The sequence below is a fragment of the Oryctolagus cuniculus genome, chromosome 7 (assembly GCF_051225735.1).
Source record: "Oryctolagus cuniculus isolate XC-2025 breed Fujian yellow rabbit chromosome 7, ASM5122573v1, whole genome shotgun sequence".
Classification (NCBI taxonomy): Eukaryota; Metazoa; Chordata; class Mammalia; order Lagomorpha; family Leporidae; genus Oryctolagus; species Oryctolagus cuniculus.
In genome coordinates, this window is record NC_142873.1 from 149988011 (window position 1) to 150011249 (window position 23239).

The 23239-nt window shown below is 62.6% G+C and overlaps 1 protein-coding gene across 10 annotated transcripts in view; it reads left to right on the plus strand.

Annotated features, from left to right (window-relative positions):
• Window positions 1-23239, plus strand: part of HSPG2 (heparan sulfate proteoglycan 2) — a 101759-nt gene that overhangs the window by 66950 nt on the left and 11570 nt on the right. For 6 of the 10 annotated variants that reach the window (XM_051856722.3, XM_089299215.1, XM_070079129.2 and 3 more), the window contains 39 exons: window positions 31-261; window positions 2071-2184; window positions 3393-3520; window positions 3653-3739; window positions 5595-5653; window positions 5795-5962; window positions 6087-6197; window positions 7781-7881; window positions 8001-8181; window positions 8847-8972; window positions 9107-9259; window positions 9337-9479; window positions 9734-9869; window positions 9963-10120; window positions 10272-10422; window positions 11096-11247; window positions 11333-11468; window positions 11880-12031; window positions 12192-12327; window positions 12402-12550; window positions 13522-13657; window positions 13798-13949; window positions 14340-14478; window positions 14579-14730; window positions 15185-15320; window positions 15422-15573; window positions 15773-15911; window positions 16419-16570; window positions 16766-16913; window positions 17890-18041; window positions 18436-18577; window positions 19249-19400; window positions 19746-19887; window positions 20023-20163; window positions 20478-20612; window positions 20836-21017; window positions 21345-21540; window positions 21809-21988; window positions 22270-22530. In XM_051856722.3, the coding sequence (XP_051712682.1) occupies window positions 31-261; window positions 2071-2184; window positions 3393-3520; window positions 3653-3739; window positions 5595-5653; window positions 5795-5962; window positions 6087-6197; window positions 7781-7881; window positions 8001-8181; window positions 8847-8972; window positions 9107-9259; window positions 9337-9479; window positions 9734-9869; window positions 9963-10120; window positions 10272-10422; window positions 11096-11247; window positions 11333-11468; window positions 11880-12031; window positions 12192-12327; window positions 12402-12550; window positions 13522-13657; window positions 13798-13949; window positions 14340-14478; window positions 14579-14730; window positions 15185-15320; window positions 15422-15573; window positions 15773-15911; window positions 16419-16570; window positions 16766-16913; window positions 17890-18041; window positions 18436-18577; window positions 19249-19400; window positions 19746-19887; window positions 20023-20163; window positions 20478-20612; window positions 20836-21017; window positions 21345-21540; window positions 21809-21988; window positions 22270-22530 (5761 nt within the window). The remainder of the gene's footprint in view (window positions 1-30; window positions 262-2070; window positions 2185-3392; window positions 3521-3652; window positions 3740-5594; window positions 5654-5794; window positions 5963-6086; window positions 6198-7780; window positions 7882-8000; window positions 8182-8846; window positions 8973-9106; window positions 9260-9336; window positions 9480-9733; window positions 9870-9962; window positions 10121-10271; window positions 10423-11095; window positions 11248-11332; window positions 11469-11879; window positions 12032-12191; window positions 12328-12401; window positions 12551-13521; window positions 13658-13797; window positions 13950-14339; window positions 14479-14578; window positions 14731-15184; window positions 15321-15421; window positions 15574-15772; window positions 15912-16418; window positions 16571-16765; window positions 16914-17889; window positions 18042-18435; window positions 18578-19248; window positions 19401-19745; window positions 19888-20022; window positions 20164-20477; window positions 20613-20835; window positions 21018-21344; window positions 21541-21808; window positions 21989-22269; window positions 22531-23239) is intronic. The other 4 variants (XM_051856724.3, XM_051856726.3, XM_089299212.1 and 1 more) reach the window with 1 other exon arrangement.

The window sequence follows — 23239 nt, forward strand, 5'->3', positions numbered from 1 at the left end:
CATGTTGGTGGTTCTGCCCCTGCCCCCCAGGAATTCTGGCGCCGGCCTGACGGGCAGCCAGCCACCCGCGAGCACCTCCTGATGGCGCTGGCCGACCTGGACGAGATCCTGGTGCGCGCCACGTTCTCCTCCGTGCCGCTTGCAGCCAGCATCAGCGCTGTCAGCCTGGAAGTCGCCCAGCCCGGGCCCTCAGACGGACCCCGGGCCCTTGAAGTGGAGGAGTGCCGCTGTCCCCCGGGCTACGTGGGCCTGTCCTGCCAGGTGAGTGTGTGGCTGGCCCAGCCCCTCTGCTCAGCCACAGCTGGTCACGTGGCACTGCCGTGGCCCGTAGTTCATAACTGGCTGCTCTTAGTCTCGTGTAGTCCTCCCAGCAGGTGAGATAACTGATACGTGCAGTTACCCCCTTAGTGGATTGCAAAAGAAAAGCAGAGGCCCTGAGGGGTGGGTGACTCACCCCTGCTTACCTGTGGCAGAAACTTATGGAACCCAGGTCTGATGGACACCGAAGCCCAGTGTGTCCTAACCACTGGGCAGTACTGCCTCAAGCATGGGCTACGCTGGAGGTTAAGACCCGCCTCGTGCCTTCCAATGTGCCTCGGAGACAGGCAGACTAGAGAAACAGAGATGACCAGCCCTGAGTGGAGTGTGGACACGCACAGAGGGGCGGACACAGGGAGCCGGCGGGTGGGGGGGGGTTGGAGGCAGGAGGGCCGAATGCGCAGGTGCTCAGGGTGGTGCATGGGGAGAACTCCAGGCAGCAGGGTCACCCCCCAGAAAGCCCAGGAGGGCCCCACTTTGCAAGGCTTGGAGCAAGGCTTCCTGCAGCAGGAAGCTCCCAGGCCGTGCGGGAGCGCTGGGCTCCATTGGAGCTGGGCCAGGGAAAGTTCTGCTGGGTGGCATGGCGGGGAGGGGGAGGGAGCCTGGGTGGAGGGAAGGGTGGGGGGGGCGGAAGTGAGGACGGGCACTCAGCAGGCGCCCAGCTGAAGTCAGGAGGTGAGGCTTGGGCAGAGCACGCCCCCTGCTGGGGACGCCCACAGCAGGAAGTTCACTTCCCTGCCCTTTTCCATCTTTGCTCCTTGGGGCCGTGAGAATTCCCAACCCCACTATGTGGCTTTTATGTTCTTGGGGTTATGAAGGAGGGGCCCCTGGGGACCCCACCACCCTTGGCGCACATTGTCCACAGCGAGACAGAACAGATCCCTGGACCTGGCTCTGGGTGGTGCAGAGGGAAGACCAGAGCAGGCGCCGCAGCAGAAATGCTGGGTTTTGGTTTTGGTTTCGATTTTTGAAGATTTATTGATTTATTTGAAAGGCAGAGTTACAGAGGGAGAGAAAGAGGTCTTTCATCCACTGGTTTACTCCCCAAATGGCCGCAATAGCCAGAACCAAGCAGATCCAAAGCCAGGAGCTTCTTCCAGGTCTCCCACATGGGTGCAGGGGCCCAAGCACTTGGGCCACCTTCCGCTGCTTTCCCAGGTGCATTAGCAGAGAGCTGGATCGGAAGTGGAGCAGCCTGGACTTGAACCCGCGCCCTTGTGGGATGCTGGCTTAACCCTTTAATGCCACAGTGTCGGCCCCAGAAATGCTTGGTTTTGAAGCCTGTGGCTGCACATACCCATGCATGAAAGCCTCGCTGGGTTTTGTGTGCTCTGGCCCCTTCCGCTCTGTTCAGTGGGGGCATCGCAGCCCTGGGGAACCTGTAAGGGCTCGTCCGGAGCTGGGGTCTTTCCCGTTAGGTGCAAGGATTTTTAGGCAGGACCCTTGCTGCTGAAGGAGTTTCAGGGGACTGAGTCCTGGGGATGCAGAAGCAGTCTCCACTAGGGGTGACTATGGTTTCACCAGATTCAGAGAGGCTGCAGCCACACGGCAGGGCCGGGAGACACTGTGTGGCTCTGCATAGTGCAGGCAGTGAAGGGGGAACATGGGGCTCAGAGTCACCAAGAGCGGGCTTGGGTTGGACGGCTGGGCCCAGGACTGCCCCAGCTCGGGGGAGAGGGATGCGGGGCCTGCTGACTCTGGATGCGACTCCAGGCTTGGGAATGGAAACTGACCCTTCCCTCTGCCCCCCAGGACTGTGCCCCTGGCTACACGCGCACTGGGAGTGGGCTCTACCTCGGCCACTGCGAGCTGTGTGAATGCAATGGCCACTCAGACGTGTGCCACCCAGAGACCGGGGCCTGCTCGGTGAGTGCCAGCAAGGCTGGGGCCGGGGGTCAGCTGGCTGGGCCTGGGTGGGGGCCCAGGGCTGGGCATGGACAGGGAGGGGTGGACTTGGCAAGAGAGGCCTGGGTCTAGGGCAGGGTCAGGGGCACAGCCTGTGGGCAGGGCACCTGGGGGCTTCCAGAGCTGTGGAACACCGTTCTTTATGCAGACAAGCAAACAGCCAGCAAAACTAGTTTGTACTAAGGATCTGTGGTTCTTACTGAACCTCAGTCTCTTATCACCAAAGTGACGCGTTCCCTGGTAGAGGAGTCAGACCAGAGACCAACCAGAAGGCAAGGAAAATCCTCTGCCTGGAGCGGGGGGCGGGGGGCTCGCCTGCCCCCTTTTCCTGCAGGTTCGCTCTGGTACACGCACTTTTCCTTTACAACCACACAAAGGGCCTTTGTGCTGGCGCGTCAGCTGTTCTCACTTAGCGGTGCCTGACCCTCTCTCCTAGCATTCGAGTTGTTTGGTTTTGTTTAACCTCCAGGACCGTTCAGAGTTTGTGTGTTGCCCTCTAGGGGTCACGGTCAAGGGCCAAGTGGTTGTCAGAGCCACAAGCTAAACCTGGAGCCCGGAACTTGCCGGGTTCCCGCTGCAGCCGCCTCTCTGGGGGAGGATGTGTAACCCACACACACACGCGTTTTCATGTTGAGGCATGTGTGTCCCTCTGCCTACCTTGGATCTTATGTTTAGGTATTGAGGTAGAAAAGTGTAGGAGATATAATCAGCATCTTTTTCACTACTATTTGGATGAGTATTTTTCTTTTTATTTATTGTTTTTATTTGAGAGGTAGACGGAGCTCCCATCCCCGAACAGCAGCTGGGCCAGGCCCCTATTGGGAGCCAGGGCTCCATCTGGGTCTCCCACCTGGACGGCCAGGACCCAAGTACTTGAGCCATCATCGGCTGCCCCCTGGGGTGCCCCCTGGGGTGCGAGCGGGGACAGGGGGTGTGGGCGTCCCAGCTGCCATGCCCCGCCCCAGGGCTGCTTTTCCACTGACCCAGTTCCCTGTTCCAGGGTGTTTATTTTGTTTCCACCTCTCGGAAATGCATGTCCTTGTCACAACATCTTTATGCCCCTCCGCAGCCCTCTCTGTAAGGGAAATCCACGTGCTCGGAGCTGGTGGGTCAGGCGCTGCACTCCAGCGTCGGGGAGGGCTGGGGTGTGACGTGCTTGTGCCCCACAGCAATGCCAGCACAACGCCGCCGGGGAGTTCTGCGAGCTGTGTGCCCCCGGCTACTACGGAGACGCCACGGCCGGGACGCCTGAGGACTGCCAGCCCTGTGCCTGCCCACTGACCAATCCGGAGAACATGTGGGTGCCCGTGCTCAAGGCCCAAGGCTGAGGAGGGAGGACCCGGCACCACGCTGGCTTCCAGGCCGGAAATGGAGGGAGCCAGTGGAGGCTGGACTTCCTGTGACCTGACCTCTGCCCCGCCCTCCTCAGGTTCTCCCGCACCTGTGAGAGCCTGGGAGGCAATGGGTACCGCTGCACAGCCTGTGAGCCCGGCTACACCGGCCAGTACTGCGAGCAGTAAGTTTGCAGAGGGGAGGGTGAAGGAACAGGGCAAATGGTAGCCCCCGAGCTGGGAGCCCTGAACGATGATGGGCCGAAGTCTCCACCAGGGTCTCCGCCAGGGTCGTGCCCCTTCCCTGCCCAAAATGCTCCCGAGACAAGACCACGCACGCCGTGCCTCAATCTCCCCACTCTGACACCCAGCTGTCCCCTCCAGCTGAACTGGACTTTTTGAATTCTTACTATTCAAGTCTTGCATATACTATTCCCTCTTTGAGGAACATTCTTCACCTCCAAACCACCCCTTCCCGGCTCATTCCCTTTTAACCTTCAAGGCTCAGCGCCGTTTGCTCATTCAGCAACACCTGCTGTGTGCCACACAGTGTGCGGAGGGCCTGGGGACAAAGTGGGGCGCAAACTGCATCCTGTCCCAGCCCCTGTGGAGTCTGCCACCTGGAGTAGCAGGCAGGGCAGAAGAAAGAGCTGTTGTGGAAATCCGAGGGAGCTTCAGAGAGTTCAAGGAAAACATGGAATGGGAAAACTATGCATGGCCCTCTTTCTTTTTTTCCACCAACATAAGTTTACCTTTTATGCATTTAAGAGTTTTTCAATTTTTATTAATTTACTTTCATTTTATTCAAGATTTTATTTATTTTTGTTGATTTGAGAGACAGAGATCTCCCATCTGCTAGTTCACTGCCCAAATGCGCCCAGTAGCCAAGGCTGGGTCAGGCCAAAGCCAGGGACTCCATCCAGTCTCCCACGTGGGTGGCAGCAACCCACGTATTTGAGCTGTCACCCCCTGCCTTCCAGAGCGTGCATTGTCAGGAAGCTGGAATAGGACTTGAACCCAGGCACTCCGATCTGGGATGTGGGCGTCCCAAGTGAGGTCTTAACCTCTGCCTCAAACATCCACCCCTAAAGTGTTTTTTTTTTGTTTTTTGTTTTTTGGTTTTTTTTTGTTTTTTTGTTTGTTTGTTTGTTTGTTTACAGGCAGAGTGGACAGTGAGAGAGAGAGACAGAGAGAAAGGTCTTCCTTTTGCCGTTGGTTCACCCTACAATGGCCACCGCGGCCAGCGCGCTGCGGCCGGCGCACTGCACTGATCCGATGGCAGGAGCCAGGTGCTTCTCCTGGTCTCCCATGGGGTGCAGGGCCCAAGCACTTGGGCCATCCTCCACTGCACTCCCTGGCCACAGCAGAGAGCTGGCCTGGAAGAGGGGCAACCGGGACTAGAACCCAGTGTGCCGGTGCCGCAAGGTGGAGGATTAGCCTAGTGAGCCACAGTGCCGGCCAGGTTTTGATTTTTTTTTTTAAGATTTATTTATTTATTTGAAAGAGTTACACAGAGAGAGAGGGAGAGGCAGAGAGAGAGAGAAGTCTTCCATCTACTGGTTCACTCCACAGTTGGCTGCAACAGCTGGAGCTGGGCCAATCGAAGCCAGGAGCCGGAGCTTACTCCAGGTCTCTCATGTGGGTGCAGGGCCCAAGGACTTGGGCCATGTTCTACTGCTTCCCGGGGCCATAGCAGAGAGCTGGATCAAAAGTGGAGAAGCTGGGACTAGAACCAGCGCCCATATGGGATGCCGGCACTGCAGGTGGTGGCTTTACCCACTATGCCACAGCGCCAGCCCCAAATGAAGGTTTCTTTACACAAAGGAGGCCTTACTGCTTTCACTCCCAGCCTGCTAGTGCTCCCTGTTACACTCCACTTTCTCCACTCGCTGAGGCCCTGTACTGGGGCCACTTTGGTCCCCAGAGTCCTTCCAGAGTCCTGAGCCTCCTCACCCCACTCCAGAAGCTCCTGACTCCCGGGTCCCTCGTGAGGCACTGGGTCCCTTGTGGCTTGACAGCTGGCCTTGTTCCTCCATACAGGTGCGCCCCAGGTTATGTGGGTAACCCCAACGTGCAAGGGGGCCGGTGCCTGCCCCAGGGTAAGTGGGGTGATGGCAAGGCGGGGAGTCTAGGGTGTTTGGGGGAACATAGGTCTGGGAGAGGACAGAAGAGAAGTATCTGCAGCCAGGCCGCGTGCCAAGGGCCCCTGCCTGAATGGCCTCTGCTGTCCACCTTCCCAGCAGACCAAGCCCCGCTGGTGGTCCAGGTCCACCCTGCTCGGAGTGTCGTGCCCCAGGGCGGCCCCTACTCCCTGCGGTGCCAGGTCAGTGGGAGCCCCCCACACTACTTCTACTGGTCCCGTGAGGACGGGCGGCCTGTGCCCAGCAGCACCCAGCAGCGACATCAAGGTACCTATGACCCCGTACTCCTCGGTGATCCAAGCCACCCCAGGCCTGTGCCTGCCCCTGCACACAGGGCTGGATGGGAGGAAGGCCCCTGCCTGCACCCATGAGCTCCTACCTCTTTCTCCAGGCTCCGAGCTCCACTTCCCCAGTGTCCAGCCCTCGGACGCCGGGGTCTACATTTGCACCTGCCGTAATCTCCACCATGCCAACAGCAGCCGGGCAGAGCTGCTGGTCACTGGTGAGTCCCTACGGACACAGCCCCAGCATGGGTGCCTTTTCACTGGGGTTTCCCCAAAAGCAGAGTCGGAGACAAGGATTTGTGCGCAGGTATTCCAGGGAGGGCGCAGGAGACAGGCAAGGGAAGGCGTCCAGTAAGAGGGACGTCATCAAGTAGGGGGTGCCCATTAGTAGGTGTTGCTTAATGCAGCCAAGGATCCTGGGAGCCTGCGCAGAACATGCACCTCTAAGTCACCCTATTTGCTGTCCAGGGAGCTGGGGCCCGTGCATGCCGGCTACTGTCAGTGACTCTCTGCTGGGAGCCTCAGTCCCCCTGCATGCACGGTGGGCTCCAGAGGCCCGTGACAGCCCCTCTCCAAAGGAGTACAGAGGCTGGCAGAAGTCAGGCAGGCAGGCACTGGAGTGACAGGGCACCCGCAGCCCCAGCGACCAACAGGTCAGAGGAGATCCTAGGTGTGGTCTGAGTTTGATTAAGTTTGAAACGTTGGGGCAATATCTAGTTAGATTTGTGACTCTGAGGTCAGGCAGGAGGCCGTCGCTGCAGAAGTGGATCTGGGAGCCATGGGCACAGGGAGGTGTGGCTGGGAGACAGGGCCCAGGGAGCTCTGAGCTGAGCCTGTCTGGTTGAAGCGGAAGGACAGCAGAAGACAGGGTGCAGCTGGAGAGACAGGCAGAAGCCAGGGCACCATGGCGTCCAAGAGGTGAGCGAGGGGAGGGGCTTCCAGGAGAACGTGGCCGTCTCCCCAGCCGCCTCTGGGCAGGAAGCTCCGGGCAGAGAAAGGACCCTTGGAGTTGAGCCTCCACATAGAACAGTCGTCAGGGCAGGAGGGTGGAAACCATCTCGAGCAAGGCAGGGAGTGGGCGGGCAGGCAGCAAGTGCAGAAAACTCTTTCTGGGGTCATGGCTCAGAAGGAACGGGGCAGAGGCTGGGGGAGTGTGGGGGAAATCCTAGAACACGTTTGTAGGGTGAGATGGTCCCAAGGAGAGGGAGAGGAGAGGCTGAAGTTATAAGAGATCGGTGGAGTTGGAGGCAGAGGGCCGGCTCTCGGGGGTCCAGGGGCGCTGAGAGGGCCGGAGAAGGGCCCCGGCCTTCAGGGGCCAGGAAGGGAAGAAGGGAGGCTGGTAGATGTGGAACGATGGGAACACAGGTGACAAGTCATTTGCATTTTCTCAGCAAGTGCGGGTTGAAGCCCTTGGCCGTGAGCGTGGAAAGGTGCAAGTAGCAGGTGGAGGAGATGGGAGGAGGTGTGAAGTGGTTGCTGGGGAGGCTGGGACCTCAAACCTGCTGGAGAACCCCAGTTGGAGCCAAGTGTGAAGAGTCAGGAGCTCATTTGTGGTGACGTTCTAAGGCCCTGGGGCCCACAGGCTCATGGTGTGACATTCTCCGACCACGTGGCGCTGGCCGCTCGGTGCCAGCAGGGAGAATGTGGACAGCTGGGTTCAGCCAGGAGGAGGGAAGGAGACGGCAGGGAGTGGACTGGCGTCTAAGCTGAACAAGAAAGAGTGGTGACACCCAGAGGTGATGGACACAGGGCGTGGACACGGCCAGCACCTGGCTCACTGGCAAGCTTCCTGTCCCCACAGAGGCTCCGAGCAAACCCATCACAGTGACTGTGGAGGAGCAGCGGAGCCAGAGCGTGCGCCCCGGGGCCGACGTCACCTTCATCTGCACTGCCAAAAGCAAGGTGGGCGGGGCAGGGGTGGAGCCCAGGCAGTGAGGCAGGCGGGGCAGGGGTGGAGCCAGGCAGCATCCCTGTCCGGGAGCCTCCCCGGTGAGCTCCTCCCCATTCCCTCTGCCCTGCAGTCCCCAGCCTACACGCTGGTGTGGACCCGCCTGCACAACGGCAAGCTGCCCTCGCGAGCCATGGATTTCAATGGCATCCTGACCATCCGTGGCGTGCAGCCGAGTGACGCGGGCACCTACGTGTGCACTGGCTCCAACATGTTCGCCATGGACCAGGGCACCGCCACACTGCACGTGCAGGGTACGTGTCTCATCCGCACCGGGCCCTCCCATCCCCAGCTCTGCCCCCATACCCACTGGGACTGCCACCTGCTGCCTGCATGAAGTCTGCCAGGCCCTTGTCTAGACCCTAGAGAAGCAGGGTGGAGAGCAGGAAGTGCGTGTGCTGGCTGGGAGCCGGCACAGCAACAGAGGAACAGACAGGATCAGTAGACCAGGTGATGAGTGTAGAGCAGGAACGCACAGAGCCATGAGCAAGACGCGAGGTGGGAGAGGCCTCTCTGGGAGGCAACATCCAAGCTAAGACCTGAAGGGAAAGAAGATGAGCCAACCACAGAGCTGCCACCGCATGTCTGCGCCAGCAAGAGCAGCACGTGCAAAGGCCCTGAGCCAGGAACGTGTTGGTGCGCTTGCGTGGCTCGAGTCAAGGGAGGAACTTGAAGTTGTAAGCAGCGGTGAGAGTGGAGTATGTGGTGGATCAGAATGAGAGTCTAGATTTTATTTGGAAAGCACCAGGGAGCCGTGGATGTAGTGGGGACGTAACAAGACCCCATCTGCCTGCTGTGTAGACAGCCAGCCCCAGCGGGTTCAAGTGGAAGCAGAGGGTGCAGGCAGGAGGCCGTGGCCAGGCCACGGGTCCGATGCCGCCCCCCACCTTGACCACATTTCCTTTCTTCCTCCTCTCAGCCTCGCCCACCTCGTCTGCCCCCACGGTCTCCATCCACCCCCCGCAGCTCACGGTGCAGCCCGGCCAGATGGCCGAGTTCCGCTGCAGCGCCACCGGGAACCCCATGCCCAACCTCGAGTGGATAGGTGAGGCTGGCACGGGACTGACTCCCCGGGCCTGGCTTCCCTGGATGGGCTGTGGGCTCTCCTCCCCTCTCCCCGGGGGGGGGGGGGGCAGAGCAGTGCCATTCCTGAGGGTGCCGACCCCATTTCTACCCCAGGGGGCCCCGGCGGCCAGCTCCCTCAGAAGGCCGAAGTCCGCGGCGGCATCCTGCGCCTGCCGGCCGTCGAGCCCTCCGATCAGGCGCCGTACCTGTGCAGAGCCCATAACAGCGCCGGGCAGCACGTGGCCAGGGCCGTGCTCCACGTCCACGGTGAGCAGGCTGGGCTGGGATGGCGGCTGGGAGCCCGGGGGCGGCCAGACGGCGTTCTCACCACGCTCCGTCTGCAGGGGGCAGTGGTCCTCGGGTCCAGGTGAGCCCAGAGAGGACACAGGTACACGAAGGCCACACCGTGAGGCTGTACTGCAGGGCTGCTGGGGTGCCCAGTGCCACCATCACCTGGAGGAAGGAAGGGGGCAGCCTCCCCCCACAGGTGAGGCCAGGCAACGCCCTGGGTCCCCCCCTCCTGCCTCCACTCCCTCCCCATCTCCTCTCTGGCTCCCTCTACTTGCAAGATGGCAGCCACCTGGGGCCCTGCACCCAGTTGCTCTTCGCTTCCTCTTTGCTGCCTGGCCCCATCCTCCTTGGTACCCTAAGAGGGCTGTGTGCCTGCCTCTCCCCTGTGTGCCCCCTCTGCCTTCCTCGGGCCGCTCACCCTTGCCTGCTGACCCCTCCCAACACGTGCAGGCCCGGTCTGAGCGCACGGACATCGCCACGCTGCTCATCCCAGCCATCACCGCCGCCGACGCCGGCTTCTACCTCTGTGTGGCCACCAGCCCTGCAGGCACTGCCCAGGCCCGCATCCAGGTGGTCGTCCTTACAGGTGCGGGTCCCCCCCACCCCAGAGGCAGAGGGCATGGGGGGGAGGGCACGCCGAGGCTCCCCAGAGGCCCTCTCAACCCTCCTCTGGCCCCAGCCTCAGGCGACAGCTCACCGCCTCCGGTCAGGATCGAGTCCTCCTCGCCATCCGTGACAGAAGGACAGACACTCGACCTCAACTGCGTGGTGGCAGGGTCGGCCCACACCCAGGTCACGTGGTACAGGCGAGGGGCCAGCCTGCCTCCCCGCTCACAGGTAGGAGGGTCCCCAAGCCTATGGCAGGGCTGGGGGCTGTTTTCCCCCCTCACCAGCACCTGGCGTGCGTGGCTGAGAGCAGGGCCAGTGAGAGTCTGCTGAGGGATCCCCTGGCTCTGTCCTCACACGGCTCTGCCCCAACCTGGCGCAGGTGCACGGCTCCCGGCTGCGGCTCCCTCAGGTCTCCCCCGCTGATTCGGGAGAATACGTGTGCCGAGTGGAGAACGGCTCGGGCCCCAAGGAGGCCACCATCACCATCTCTGTCCTCCGCGGCACCCATACAGGCCCCAGCCATGCCCCAGGTGAGGAGGCCCGTGGGGCTGGGAAGGGGTCTCCCCGTTGCTCCTGGGGGAGGCTCCTGTGGTCTCTTCAGTGGCTTGGGACAGAGGACCGTCAGGCAGTCCGCGACCTTGCCTGCCTGACCCGGGGTGGGGATACGGTTGGTCTGGCTTCCCTGGGACCCCACGAGAAGGAATTGTTTCAGAATTGGTCAGGACACAGCAGAATGTCAGGGTTGAGCACCAAGCTGGGAGCCAGGCTGGCCTGGGTTCGAATCCGGGCTCTGCCCCTTGTCAGCCCTGGACTAGTTCTTGTACCTGCGGAGGCCTCAGTTTCCTTATCTGTGAAATGGAGACAATGGGCTGGCTCCCGGTGTGGTTGAAAGGCACTTGGAGCACGTGATAAACACAGAGGGAATCAGCCGTCTCATTCTCTGTGGCGGCATCTGGGGGCACAGCCCTGGCAGGAAAGGTCTCTGGGCCCCTGCAGGCCAGGGCACTTGGTCGTCAAGAAAGTGCAAATGGGCCTGGAACACCGATCAGAGGTTGGAGGCGGGCGGAGGAATGTGGTCCCAGGCCCAGAAAGGCCTCGCTTCCACCCCCAGATGGAGGCCCCACCATAGCCCAAGGCCCTGTGCCCTGGGGTGCTGGCTAGGGCTCCAGACCCAGGCCTCTCACCAGCCTCTCTGAACACCAGCTCCAGGCAGCACCCAGCCCATCCGCATCGAGTCCTCCTCCTCCCACGTGGCCGAAGGGCAGACGCTGGATCTGAACTGTGTGGTGCCCGGGCAGGCCCACGCCCAGGTCACGTGGCATAGGCGTGGGGGCAGCCTCCCCGCCCGGCACCAGGTACAGCAGCCCCCCAGGGCCAGCCTGCTGGAGGGGTTGGCTGGAGCTGTCCGGCCCCGTCTCATCGCACCCTGTTGTCACCCAGACCCACGGCTCACTGCTGCGGCTGCACCAGGTGTCCCCCGCCGATTCGGGCGAGTACGTGTGCCGCGTGCTTCTGGGTTCGGAGCACCTAGAGACCTCTGTCCTGGTCTCCATCGAGGCTTCGGGCTCCATGCCTGGTGAGTGACTCCCGGCACCATGGATAGCTGGAGGAGGATCAAAGCCTTCCTGGGGCTGAGGCCCCAGCTGCTGGGGAAGGAGGCCCGGGCTAGAGCCGGCCAGCGGCCCAGCCCAGGCAGCCCCTGTGTGTCTGAGACAAGGTCTTCTGTCATCCCAGCACGCATCTCAAGGGCCACTCTGCAGGTTGCCACACCAGACCCTTGGTGTCCCCAAGCCTCAGCTGTCAGCTCCGTCACATCCTGACCCCCGGGCAAGGCTTGCTCAGATCCTCCGTCAGGGTCACTGGGCTGTGGACATCAAGGCCAGGCCACCAAACCCCCCAGACCTGGGCCTGGCCTTGGTGCCCAGGCTGTGCAGTTCCTGTCCCCTCTTCTGGGGAACATCTACTAACCCGGCCCCTGTCCCCACAGCCCCAGGACCTATCCCACCTGTCCGGATCGAGTCTTCTTCCTCCACGGTGGCCGAGGGGCAGACCCTGGATCTGAGCTGCGTGGTGGCTGGACAGGCCCACGCCCAGGTCACGTGGTACAAGCGCGGGGGAAGCCTACCCGCCCGGCACCAGGTACGCAGCCGCAGGAATGTGGGAGGGGACCAAGGACGGTGGATGGCAGGGGTTCTGGCTCCTGGGCTAGGGGGCTGGTGATTCTCAGCTCAAGGGGGACAGGGGGCCTTTGCTGGGCTCCGGGAAGCCCCCTCTCACACCGCCGCCCCTGCCTACCCAGGTCCGCGGCTCCCGCCTGTACATCTTCCAGACCTCCCCTGCCGATGCTGGGGAGTATGTTTGCCGGGCCAGCAATGGTGCGGAGGCCTCCATCACCGTCACAGTAACCAGGACCCAGGGGGCCAACTTTGCCTACCGTGAGTGGGGCCACCAGGTTGGGCGGGGGGAGCTTTAGGGAACTGGGGTAACCGGTGACCATCTCATCCCCCAGCCCCTGGCACCCAGCCCATCCGCATCGAGTCCTCCTCCTCCCACGTGGCCGAGGGGCAGACGCTGGATCTGAACTGCGTGGTGCCTGGCCAGGCCCACGCCCAGGTCACGTGGCACAAGCGTGGGGGCAGCCTCCCTGCCCGGCACCAGGTATGGAGCTGGGGGATGTGCTTGGGACAAGAAGGGGGAAGGGGAGGTCCTTGGGTTGGGGGCTTCCAAGGGGAGGCGTTGGACCCCAGGCCTGGGCAGCCTGGCTGTGAGTCCTGGTTTCCCCACGTACTAGTCTGTCACCTTGGCCAAGCTACCTAACCTCTCTGTGCCATAATTATACATCCATGAAATGCTAGCATGTACAGTAGTCCCTATTTGATGGAATTCTCTTAAAAGACTAGGGTAATTAATATGCATGCAAAGTGCAGGGCCCAGGCTCATCGGGAGTGCTGGGAGCTATTACCAGTACCGCCATACCCTGAGCTGCACCCATTGCAAGATGCACAGCTGTGGCCGGCGCCGCGGCTCACTAGGCTAATCCTCCCCCTGCGGCTCCAGCACACTGGGTTCTAGTCCCGGTTGGGGCGCCGGATTCTGTCCCGGTTGCCCCTCTTCCAGGCCAGCTCTCTGCTGTGGCCAGGGAGTGCAGTGGAGGATGGCCCAAGTACAGGGGCCCTGCACCCCATGGGAGACCAGGAGAAGCACCTGGCTCCTGGCTTCGGATCAGCGCGGTGCGCTGGCCACAGCACACCGGCCGCGGCGGCCATTGGAGGGTGAACCAATGGCAAAGGAAGACCTTTCTCTCTGTCTCTCTCTCTCACTGTCCACTCTGCCTGTCAAAAAAAAAAAAAAAAGATGCACGGCTGTTCTGGGTAGCTCTGAGGGAGGGAAGGAGCACCCACGGATAGCTGTCATTCACTCGTGTTAGATGCGTCTCGCTCACAGGGGCGTTACAGGTGTGTTCTAGGACTGGTAGGGTGTAGAGGCCCCTTCCCCACCACTAGGCAGGACAGGCAACCTGACCCATAGCTGATGGCCCGGCGCGGGGGTCAGGGGATGAGCAGGGCTGCAGGTTGCCAATGTGGGGGTCCCGTGAGGGCTCCTTCTGACCTCACTCCCATTCTGGCCAGACCCACGGCTCGCTGCTGCGGCTGCACCAGGTGTCCCCTGCCGACTCAGGCGAGTATGTGTGCCGCGTGCTGGGGGGCTCCGTGCCCCTGGAGTCCTCCGTCCTGGTCACCATTGAGCCTGCAGACTCTGTGCCTGGTAAGTAGCGCTGCAGGCCAGCAGAGGGCTGGGGCTCCACGCAGGGAGGCTCCCCATGCCAGCCGCGCAGCAGGAGCCAAGCTCACCCTGCACCTCCACTCACACTCACCTCTCCCCACCTCCATGCCCTCTGTCCCCAGCACACGGAGTCACACCCCCAGTCCGGATTGAGTCATCGTCCTCCCACGTGGCCGAGGGGCAGACCCTGGATCTGAACTGCGTGGTGCCTGGCCAGGCCCATGCCCAGGTCACGTGGCACAAGCGTGGGGGCAGCCTCCCCGCCCGGCACCAGGTATGGAGCTGGGGAGCTGAGGAGGGGCCCAAAGGTCGTCCGTGACTACAGAGTAGAAAGGGGGCTTTGAACCGCACCGTGTGTGAGTCCAGGCACTGCCGCGCCACCTGCCGCAGTGTGGTCCTAGGCCGGTCACTTGACTTCCCCGATCCTCAGGGCGCACATCTCTCAGACGTGCTCACCTCACCTGTAGTTCTCAACAAATACTTTCTGAGTCTGAGCAGTCCTGGCACAGGGGAGGTTGCAGGCTGCACCAGTGCTCACCCCCAGGCAGAGGCACTGAGAGATTAGCTCCCAGCCGGCCGGGAGGGGCCAGGGAAGGGAGCAGAAGCCTGGCTGTGAGCCCCAGGGCCTGGCTCAGCGCCTGCCTCACCTTCCCGCCCCTCGCAGGTACATGGCTCAAGGCTGCGGCTGCCCCAGGTGACCCCAGCCGACTCCGGGGAGTACGTGTGTCGTGTGGTCAGCAGCTCGGGCACCCAGGAAGCCTCAGTCCTCGTCACCATCCAGCGGCGCCTGGGCCCCTCTCACCGTGAGTGTCCCAGGATCAGGGGCAATGGTAGGGGTGCTAGGGCTCAACCCCACCCTCAGCAGCTCCCACACCCTGCCTCCCTTCCCTCTCCCCCTTCCAGCCCAGGGTGTGGTGTACCCCGTCCGTATCGAGTCCTCCTCCGCCTCGCTGGCCAATGGCAATACCCTGGACCTTAACTGCCTGGTTGCCAGCCAAGCCCCTCATACCATCACCTGGTACAAGCGTGGAGGCAGCTTACCCAGTCGGCACCAGGTATGGAGCTAGCAGGTGGGGGTGGGGGAGCAAAGCAGGTGCACCTGCCCCGAGTGGAAGTCCAAGGGGCTCTCAGCACCTCACCCTGTGCTCATTCAGTCATTCAACAAACACTGAGCATCCTCGCTAGGTGGGTCTGGACAGGTGCTGAGGCGGCAGAGATGCAGTTGTGTGCACCTGCTTACAGAGCTTCCCTGAGCAGCTGCGGGTCCCAGTGGAATAAGACAGGTGTCCGCCCTCAGGCATCTCCTGGGAGGCAGACATGGTGATCAACACAGCACAGGGCGCTGTGGCCACAGCAGGCTTTGTGGAGGGGCTGAGTGAGAAAAGTATGAAGTCTGGAGGCACCGCCTGCCAGCCAGGGCCAGGCCAGGCGCGGGGCTGGGAACCAGGCCCAGGCGCGGAGGCCCTGCCCCCTCCGCTGGGACCCCTGCCACCTGCTCCCCTCCTCCAGATCGTGGGCTCCCGGCTGCGGATCCCCCAGGTGACCCCCGCGGACTCTGGCGAGTACGTGTGCCACGTCAGTAACGGGGCCGCTTCCCAGGAGACTTCGCTCATCGTCACCATCCAGGGCAGTGGCCCCCCCCACGGTGAGGGCAGGGGCCCAGTCTCACGGGTGCAGGGAGCAGAGGTCCCCAGTGCTGTCACTCTGCTGACCCCGGCTGCGTGGCCCACGCCCCCCTGTCCACAGTGCCCAGCGTCTCCCCGCCCATCAGGATCGAGTCCTCGTCCCCCACCGTGGTGGAAGGCCAGACCTTGGATCTGAACTGCGTGGTCGCCGGGCAGCCGCAGGCTACCATCACGTGGTACAAGCGTGGGGGCAGCCTTCCCTCCCGACACCAGGTACAGAGTGGGGGCAGCGGGGTGGGCCTGGCTGCTGGGCGGCCAGTGCAGGGACAGCTCTGTGGCTCCTCGGGCACCCCAGGGAACGGGGCCCTAAGGAGACAGAAGGCGGTCTCGCGGATCTGACAGGGGAGACCTGAGCCAGCTGGTGGCCGCGGCTCCTCATTTCCCTCTCCGTCTCCCACATCTGCGCCCCCAGACCCACGGCTCCCACCTGCGCTTGCACCACATGTCTGTGGCCGACTCGGGCGAGTACGTGTGCCGGGCCAACAACAACATCGATGCCCAGGAGGCCTCCATCATGGTCTCCGTCTCCCCCAGCCCTAGCAACCCCTCTGGTGAGTCTGACGGAGGCCCCGGTGGCAGGAGAGGGCCAGTGAGGTATCCACTGGGAGGGGTGCCCTGCTGATGCTCAGGGCAAGGGCTCTGCTCAAAGGTGCCTGCACCATGAAGGGACCAAGTGACTCCCTCGGCCTCAGTCTCCTCATCTGTGAAACGGGTACAGGAGCACCAGGGAGCTGCACCGTTTAGTGCAGGGGCCAGTAGCCCCTGTGGCAGTAGACATCATGTGACATTGAAGATTCCATTTTGCAGTGCTCAGTAGCTACACGTGGCCAGTGCCACTGCCCCGGGCAGTGGGAGGGAAAGAACATTCCATCACCAGGGACGTTTCTGAGTTTTGAAAGGGATACTTGAGCTGCTGCACACAGGGTGCCCAGGAAGGTGCCTGGCACGCTGGGAGCTGCCTACCCTGGGTATGGGAATTTCTGTGGCTGAGACTCCCATGACCCGGTTCCCAAATCTGTCTGCGGCCAATCCCCAACTCACTGGTCCTGTGTCCCCAGCCCCCGGCGCCGCCACGCCCATCAGAATCGAGTCCTCCTCCTCCCACGTGGCCGAAGGGCAGACCTTGGATCTGAACTGCGTGGTCCCTGGGCAGGCCCACGCCCAGGTCATGTGGTACAAACGTGGAGGCAGCCTCCCCACTCACCATCAGGTAAGGGGGGGCCGGAAGTTGTGGGAGGGCTGTGGGGTGGGGTCCCACTGGCTCTGCCCAGGAAGGAGGCCTGGCAGCAGCCCCTGTTGGGTGCTGAGCCCACCCAAGTAGAAGTCAGCCCCCGGCCTCAGGCCCGCAAGGGTTCCAGGTCAGCATCTCACTGCTCCTCTCTCTCCCTGTCCTGTCCCTGTTCAGACCCACGGCTCCCATCTGCGGCTGTACCAGGTGTCCCCAGCCGACTCGGGCCAGTACGTGTGCCGTGTGCTGGGCAGTTCTGGCCCTCTGGAGGCCTCGGTCCTGGTCACCATCGAGGCCTCTGACGCTAACCCTGTCCGCATCCCTGGTGAGGTTCCTGCGTGGGGCTGGGAGGCTGAAGGCAGGGGAGGGAGCCCCGTGGGCAGAGCCCTGGAGGCAGCTGCACCTCAGACCCCACACTTCTGCATCCTGCCCACCCTTGGTCCCAGACTGAGCTGCCAGGCTGGCCAGGGGGAGGACGGTCCACCTCAGTCCAGGGCCTGAGAATGCAGGTCTGAGAGTCTGGCATCTTGAGTCCCTGCCCCGCCCCCACCCCTGCCCGCCCACACCTGCAGTTGTCCATGCGCCTCTGTCCTCAGCTGTCAAGGACAGTGGAGCGCCTGCCCCTCCTCTGTAGCGCAGAGCCGTTCGGGGAGTCGCCTCTGCAGGTGCTTGGGGCGACTGTAGGCGGGGCTCCGACTGACATCCTTCCTGGGAGTAGTGGTGGCTCGGGTCCTCACTGCACAGAAATCATTGCCCACAGTGGGGATAAGGATCCAACGTTTTTTAAAAGTGAATCGACTGGAAGGAAAATGTTCAGTTAGAGCACTGGGCACCGCCGTGGCAGAAATCCAAGTGGTGCCAAGTCACCAAGTCCGCGCCGTGGCCTGGCCCTCACTGGTGTGAGGGTGCCAGCCCTGAGCTGTTTGCCCGCCTCACCCCGCTCCATCCTCACAGCAGCCCTTGGAGATGGCTAGGATGGTTCTCCCATTTTACAGATGGGGAAACCGAGACCGGTGAAGTGGCTTTCCAAGGGTCCCACAGCTGATGTGTGGCAGAGTGGGGGAGGTTGAACCCAGGCAGCCTGGTTCTTAGCTCCTCTCACTACCCCACATAGAGGGGCCTGGCCCTGAGCCCTGGAGGAGGGGGTGGTGGGACAGGGAGGACCTAGCCCAGCTGCTCCAGGCCTCGGTGGAATGGGGAGAGAGAGAAGCCAGTCCCCAGGAGGCCTGCACATCTGGGCACACAGGCAAGGTTGGGGTACAGGGTCGGAATCCCAGTTCACAGATTTCTCTGTGCCCCAGCCCCTGGCGGAGCCCCACCCATCCGCATCGAGACCTCTTCCTCCCACGTGGCCGAAGGGCAGACCCTGGATCTGAACTGCGTGGTACCTGGCCAGGCGCACGCCCAGGTCACGTGGCATAGGCGTGGGGGCAGCCTCCCCGCTGGGCACCAGGTAAGTGCGGGGAGAAAGCAAGATGCATGCCTCCTCCCTCTCCCCCTCCCCCTGCCTGCCACAGTCCTGCCGGAATCCATCTCCTAAGGGAAGGAAGGGGACCCAGGAGGGGGTTTGGGGAGGACTGAAGCAGGAGATCCCTGGGGTCAGAAGGCAGGGACAGGCCGGGCACGCAGGGCCATCAGGAGCACCACGGGGCCGTGGTGCAGAACAGAAAGGGCCCCTCCCGCCCGAGACCCCTGACTTCCTCCTGCCAGAAAAGAAATAGCACAGTGAGCATCTGGCAGAGGGGCCGCCTCGGACAGGCTGCAGCCTGCGTGGCTGTGCGGAGCAGGCCTGGGGTGGGGCCAGAGGCCGTGGCCACCCTCCCCACGCTCACCCCCGCCCTGGCCAGGTTCACGGCCACATCCTGAGGCTGAACCAGGTATCCCCAGCCGACTCTGGCGAGTACTCCTGCCGTGTGACCGGCAGCTCAGGCACCCTGGAGGCTTCTGTCCTGGTCTCCATCGAACCCTCGAGCCCCAGCCCCATTCCTGGTGAGTGACACGGACGCTGGGCTGTGCTCAGGCCCAGCCCCAGGGCCCCTTCCTGGCCTTGCTCCTCCCTGCTCCCCCAGTAGCGCTTTTATTTATAAATAAATAAATAAATATATATATATTTAAAAAAGATTTATTTGAAAGGCAGAGTAATAGAGTGGGAGAAACAGAAAGAGATCTTCAGTTTCCAAATGACAGTAACAGCCAAGGCTGGGCCAGGCTGAAGCCAGGAGTCAGGACCTGAATCCAGGTCTCCCACTTGGGCAGCAGAGGCCTAAGTATTTGGGCAATCTGCTGGTGCTTCCCCAGGCACTCCAGTAGGGGGTGGGGCATACCAGGTCACAACTTAACCCCCTGTGCCCCAGTGCCCACCCCCCCAGCAGGTGTTGCCTGGGGGCTAAGGATCGAGCCAGCCCAGGTGTTCAAGGATCTGGCTGTGGCCAAAGCCCTCACGAGCTGCATGTGCCACCCTAGTCCCTGGTGGCCTCTCTGCCCGTCCCCCCACCAGGGGGCGTCGAGCCCTTGGTCTCAGTGACATCTTAGCCCCCGGGAAGGGAGACCCTTTGCAGGTCCCTAGAGCTCACCCATGGCGGCCACTTCCAGGGCCACCCCCTGAGGTCCCTACCTTTGGCCACAGGAGCCTGGCCTCTCACCCACCCCTGTGCCCACAGCCCCAGGACTGGCCCAGCCCATCCACATCGAGGCCTCCTCCTCCCACGTGGCCGAGGGGCAGACGCTGGACCTGAACTGCGTGGTGCCCGGGCAGGCCCACGCCCAGGTCACGTGGTACAAGCGCGGAGGCAGCCTCCCTGCCCGGCACCAGGTACGATCCAGGGCAGGTACGGCTGGCCCTGGAGTTGCAGCAGCCCTCATGCAAACTCCAGCCTGCTTGGGGACCCCAGGGCACAGGCAGTTCAGCAGCCTGGGAGCTGGGAGACCTGGGTTTTCCCTCTGCTGTGCTGTGGAGTCTTTAAGCCTCACTCCCCTCCTCTGGGGAAGGTAGGGGCTGGACTTAGGATTCTGGGACTGACTCTCCCTGCCGCCCTAGGAGCTGCAACCCTGAGCTCCTGGGCCCCGTGGGAGATCGTGGGTCCTGACGCAGCTGGGTTTGAGGATTTGCCTGTCCTAAGCGCTCTGGTCTGATGGCTGTGCCTCCCCACCCTGACAGACCCATGGCTCCCGGCTACGGCTCCACCACGTGTCCCCCGCCGACTCAGGCGAGTACGTGTGCCGAGTGGCAGGCGGCTCGGGCCCTGAGCAGGAGGCCTCCTTCACAGTCACTGTCCCGCCCAGCGAGGGGTCTTCTTACCGTGAGTGTGGGGGGGAGGGGTGGGGAGGTGCCACGGGCAGGGTGGGGAAGGGAAGATGCCGGAGCCAAGGCAGGGCCTCCCTGGGTGGAGCCAGCCCACGCCTGCTGAGCCAGGCCCTCTGCTGCTCGGCCCCAGGCCTTAGGAGCCCGGTCATCTCCATCGACCCGCCCAGCAGCACCGTGCAGCAGGGCCAAGATGCCAGCTTCAAGTGCCTCATCCACGACGGGGCCACCCCCATCAGCCTGGAGTGGAAGACGCGGAACCAGGAACTGGAAGGTGAGCCAGGCAGTGGGTGGGGCCACACGTGGTCAGGGGAGGTCCAGGGGAGACACAGAAGGCGGGGCTTGGGACCTCAAATTCATCAATGACCCTCGTGGGGCGTCAGTGTCCCCTTATCTCTATGTGGTAAGGGGCTAGGCCCAGGCATCTCCGAGGACTCCTTCCTCTTCTGCCCTCTGTGACTCAGAACTAGTCACTGCCAGGCCAGAGGGGTCAGGGGCGTGGGGGCCGAGAGGCACCAGCTGGCAGTGCCAAGGCCTGAGAGGGGCTGGATTGACCCTCACTCACCCCTCCCCCAATGCCCCCCACAGACAACGTCCACATCAGCCCCAATGGCTCCGTCATCACCATCGTGGGCACCCGGCCCAGCAACCACGGGGCCTACCGCTGTGTGGCCTCCAACGCCTATGGCGTGGCCCAGAGTGTCGTGAACCTCAGTGTGCACGGTGAGGACCCCATGGCTCTGACTGCCTGTCCTGGCCCTGATCCTCAGCTGAGAACCTGCAGGCTCAAATCCTGCCTCTGCCATCAGACCCCCTCTCGGGCATTTTCCCTGTCTGAGCCTCAGCCTGCACATCAGTGTAGTGGGCAGACCGGTGCCCACCCGGCCAGTGCGCATGCCCAGCAGAGCCCTACAAGCGTGTCAATGGTTCTCATTGCTCTGGGCAGGGCCCCCTACAGTGTCCGTGCTCCCCGAGGGCTCCGTGCGAGTGAAAATGGGAAAGGATGTGACCCTGGAGTGTGTCAGCAGCGGGGAGCCCCGCTCCTCCGCTCGCTGGACCCGGGTGGGATACCCCGCAAGGCTGGAGCCACGGACGTACGGGATGGTGGACAGTCACGCGGTGCTCAAGGTGAGCCAGGCTGCTCCATCTCTGAGTGTGAGGCCTGGTCTGGGACTCAGGCTTGGGCAGGGACTTGGGAGAGTGATGGGGGCAGGTGGGTGTGAGTGGGTGGAGAGGGCAAGGGGAGGCATCGGTGAACACACCGGAGAAAGAAGAAAGGCGGAAGGCGAGAAAGAGAAAATGGGTGGGTGGATGGACAGACTGATGAGCCTCAAGCAGCCCGGTGGGGGAGTAAAACCAAGAGGAGGGGAGGGGAGAGGTAAAGGCAGACGAGCAGTGGGTCAGTGTCTGTGGCCCCGCTCGGCTCCCAAGCAAGTGCGCCTTGCTTCCTTGTAGATTTCATCAGTTAAACCATCAGACGCGGGCACCTACGTGTGCCTAGCGCAGAATGCACTGGGCACAGCACGGAAGGAAGTGGAGGTGATCGTGGACACGGGCACCTCGGCCCCAGGCGCCCCCCAGGTCCAGGTGGAAGAAGTGGAGCTGACCGTGGAGGCTGGACACACAGCCACCCTGCGCTGCTCGGCCTCAGGTGTGGCAGGGAGCAGGCCACCGGCCGGCAGAGCAGTGGTGCCCTGCCTGAGGCCTAAGACAGAGACGTATAAGACCTGAAGATGATGTCCTGCCTGGGGCAGGGCTGGGGGGCGGGTGCCACTGGCATCTCCCACAAATGGCTGTGTCCACTTCATAGCTTCCCACAGGGTGACAGGACCTCCCAGGGCCCCTTCCTCCCACCCCTACCTGGGACGTGGTCCCTGGAGCAACCCAGCAGCCTTGCCATCTCCCTCTGTCCGGCACAGGCAGCCCCACACCCACCATCCAGTGGTCCAAGCTGCGCTCCCCACTGCCCTGGCAGCACCGGCTGGAAGGCAACACCCTGCTCATCCCCCGGGTCGCCCAGCAGGACTCGGGCCAGTACATCTGCAACGCCACCAGCCCTCTGGGGCACGCCGAGGCCACCGTCATCCTGCATGTAGAGAGTAAGATACCCGTCCCTGCCCCCGGCCGCCCTCTCTGCACCACATGGAGGTCTGAGCACTCCACCAGGCTATACCCTGGACAAAACCCCTTGGTCCCCATCCATCAGGGGCCCCAGTGCCGATCCTTACCTCTGGCCACACCCCCTGCTGAGGCCTTTGCTGTCCCCGGCCCCAGTCCTAGGCTGCCCATCCACCTTCCCTGATGCATTTCCAGTCCCCGAGATCCAACTTCTGCTGCCCTGTGCCCAGCCCCACCCTGGCCTCTGTGTCCCCCACGCCAGGCCCACCGTATGCCACCGTAGTCCCGGAGCACGCCTCGGTGCGGGCTGGAGAGAGAGTGCAGCTGCAGTGCCTGGCACACGGCACGCCCCCGCTCACCTTCCAGTGGAGCCGCATGGACGGCAGCCTCCCCGGGCGGGCAGCTGCCAGCAAGGAGTTGCTGCACTTCGAGCCCGCGGCCCCTGAGGACTCAGGTCGCTACCGCTGCCAGGTCTCCAACAAGGTGGGCTTGGCCGAAGCCTTTGCCCAGGTGCTCGTTCAAGGTGAGCAGCCCCGGCTCGGGGTGGACATGTGCAGTTGGCTTTCTTCCAGCCCCTTTGATCACCCAGCATAGGTATCCAGTGAGCCACACTTGAGGTACAAAGGCCTCTCTCTGCTACCCCATGGGCTTTGCCCTGTTCTTCCAGGCCCAAGCTGGCTTGCCTCCTCCAGGAAGACCCCCTCGATGGCTGTGTTCTCAGCCTCTGAGCTGCCAGAGGAGGTCCTTAGGCTTACACCTGTACCCCAGCCCGCCCCACCTGCCATGTGACAAGGGCAGGGCCTGGACCCATTCACCCCAGCAGCCCAGGTTCGCTGACCACCACTGGGCCCAAGAAGGGCTTGGTAAATGCTTGACCAACAACAGTGGGTGAGTGGCAGGCAGCGTGCCCAGAGCTTCAGTGGGTCCCCGTGGTCTCCTCTGATCCAAAGCCAGACGAGGGCTTTTGGACTCAGAATTCTAGAAGCAGCAAAGCCTGCAATCAGAAAGTCTTGGCTTCTAAGCACAGCTCGGTCACTTGCTGGCTGTGCAGTCTCAGCCAGGTCATTTAGCCGCTTCAAACGCCAGTTTCTTCATCTGCAAAGTGGAGAGTATGAGGCCTGCATGTAGGGTGAGTTAGAAAGATCGACAGACGTAAAGTGACGAGCACGAGGCCTGCACGGAGGGTGAGTTAGAGAGATCCACAGACGTAACACCTGCAGCCCGCTGGAGGT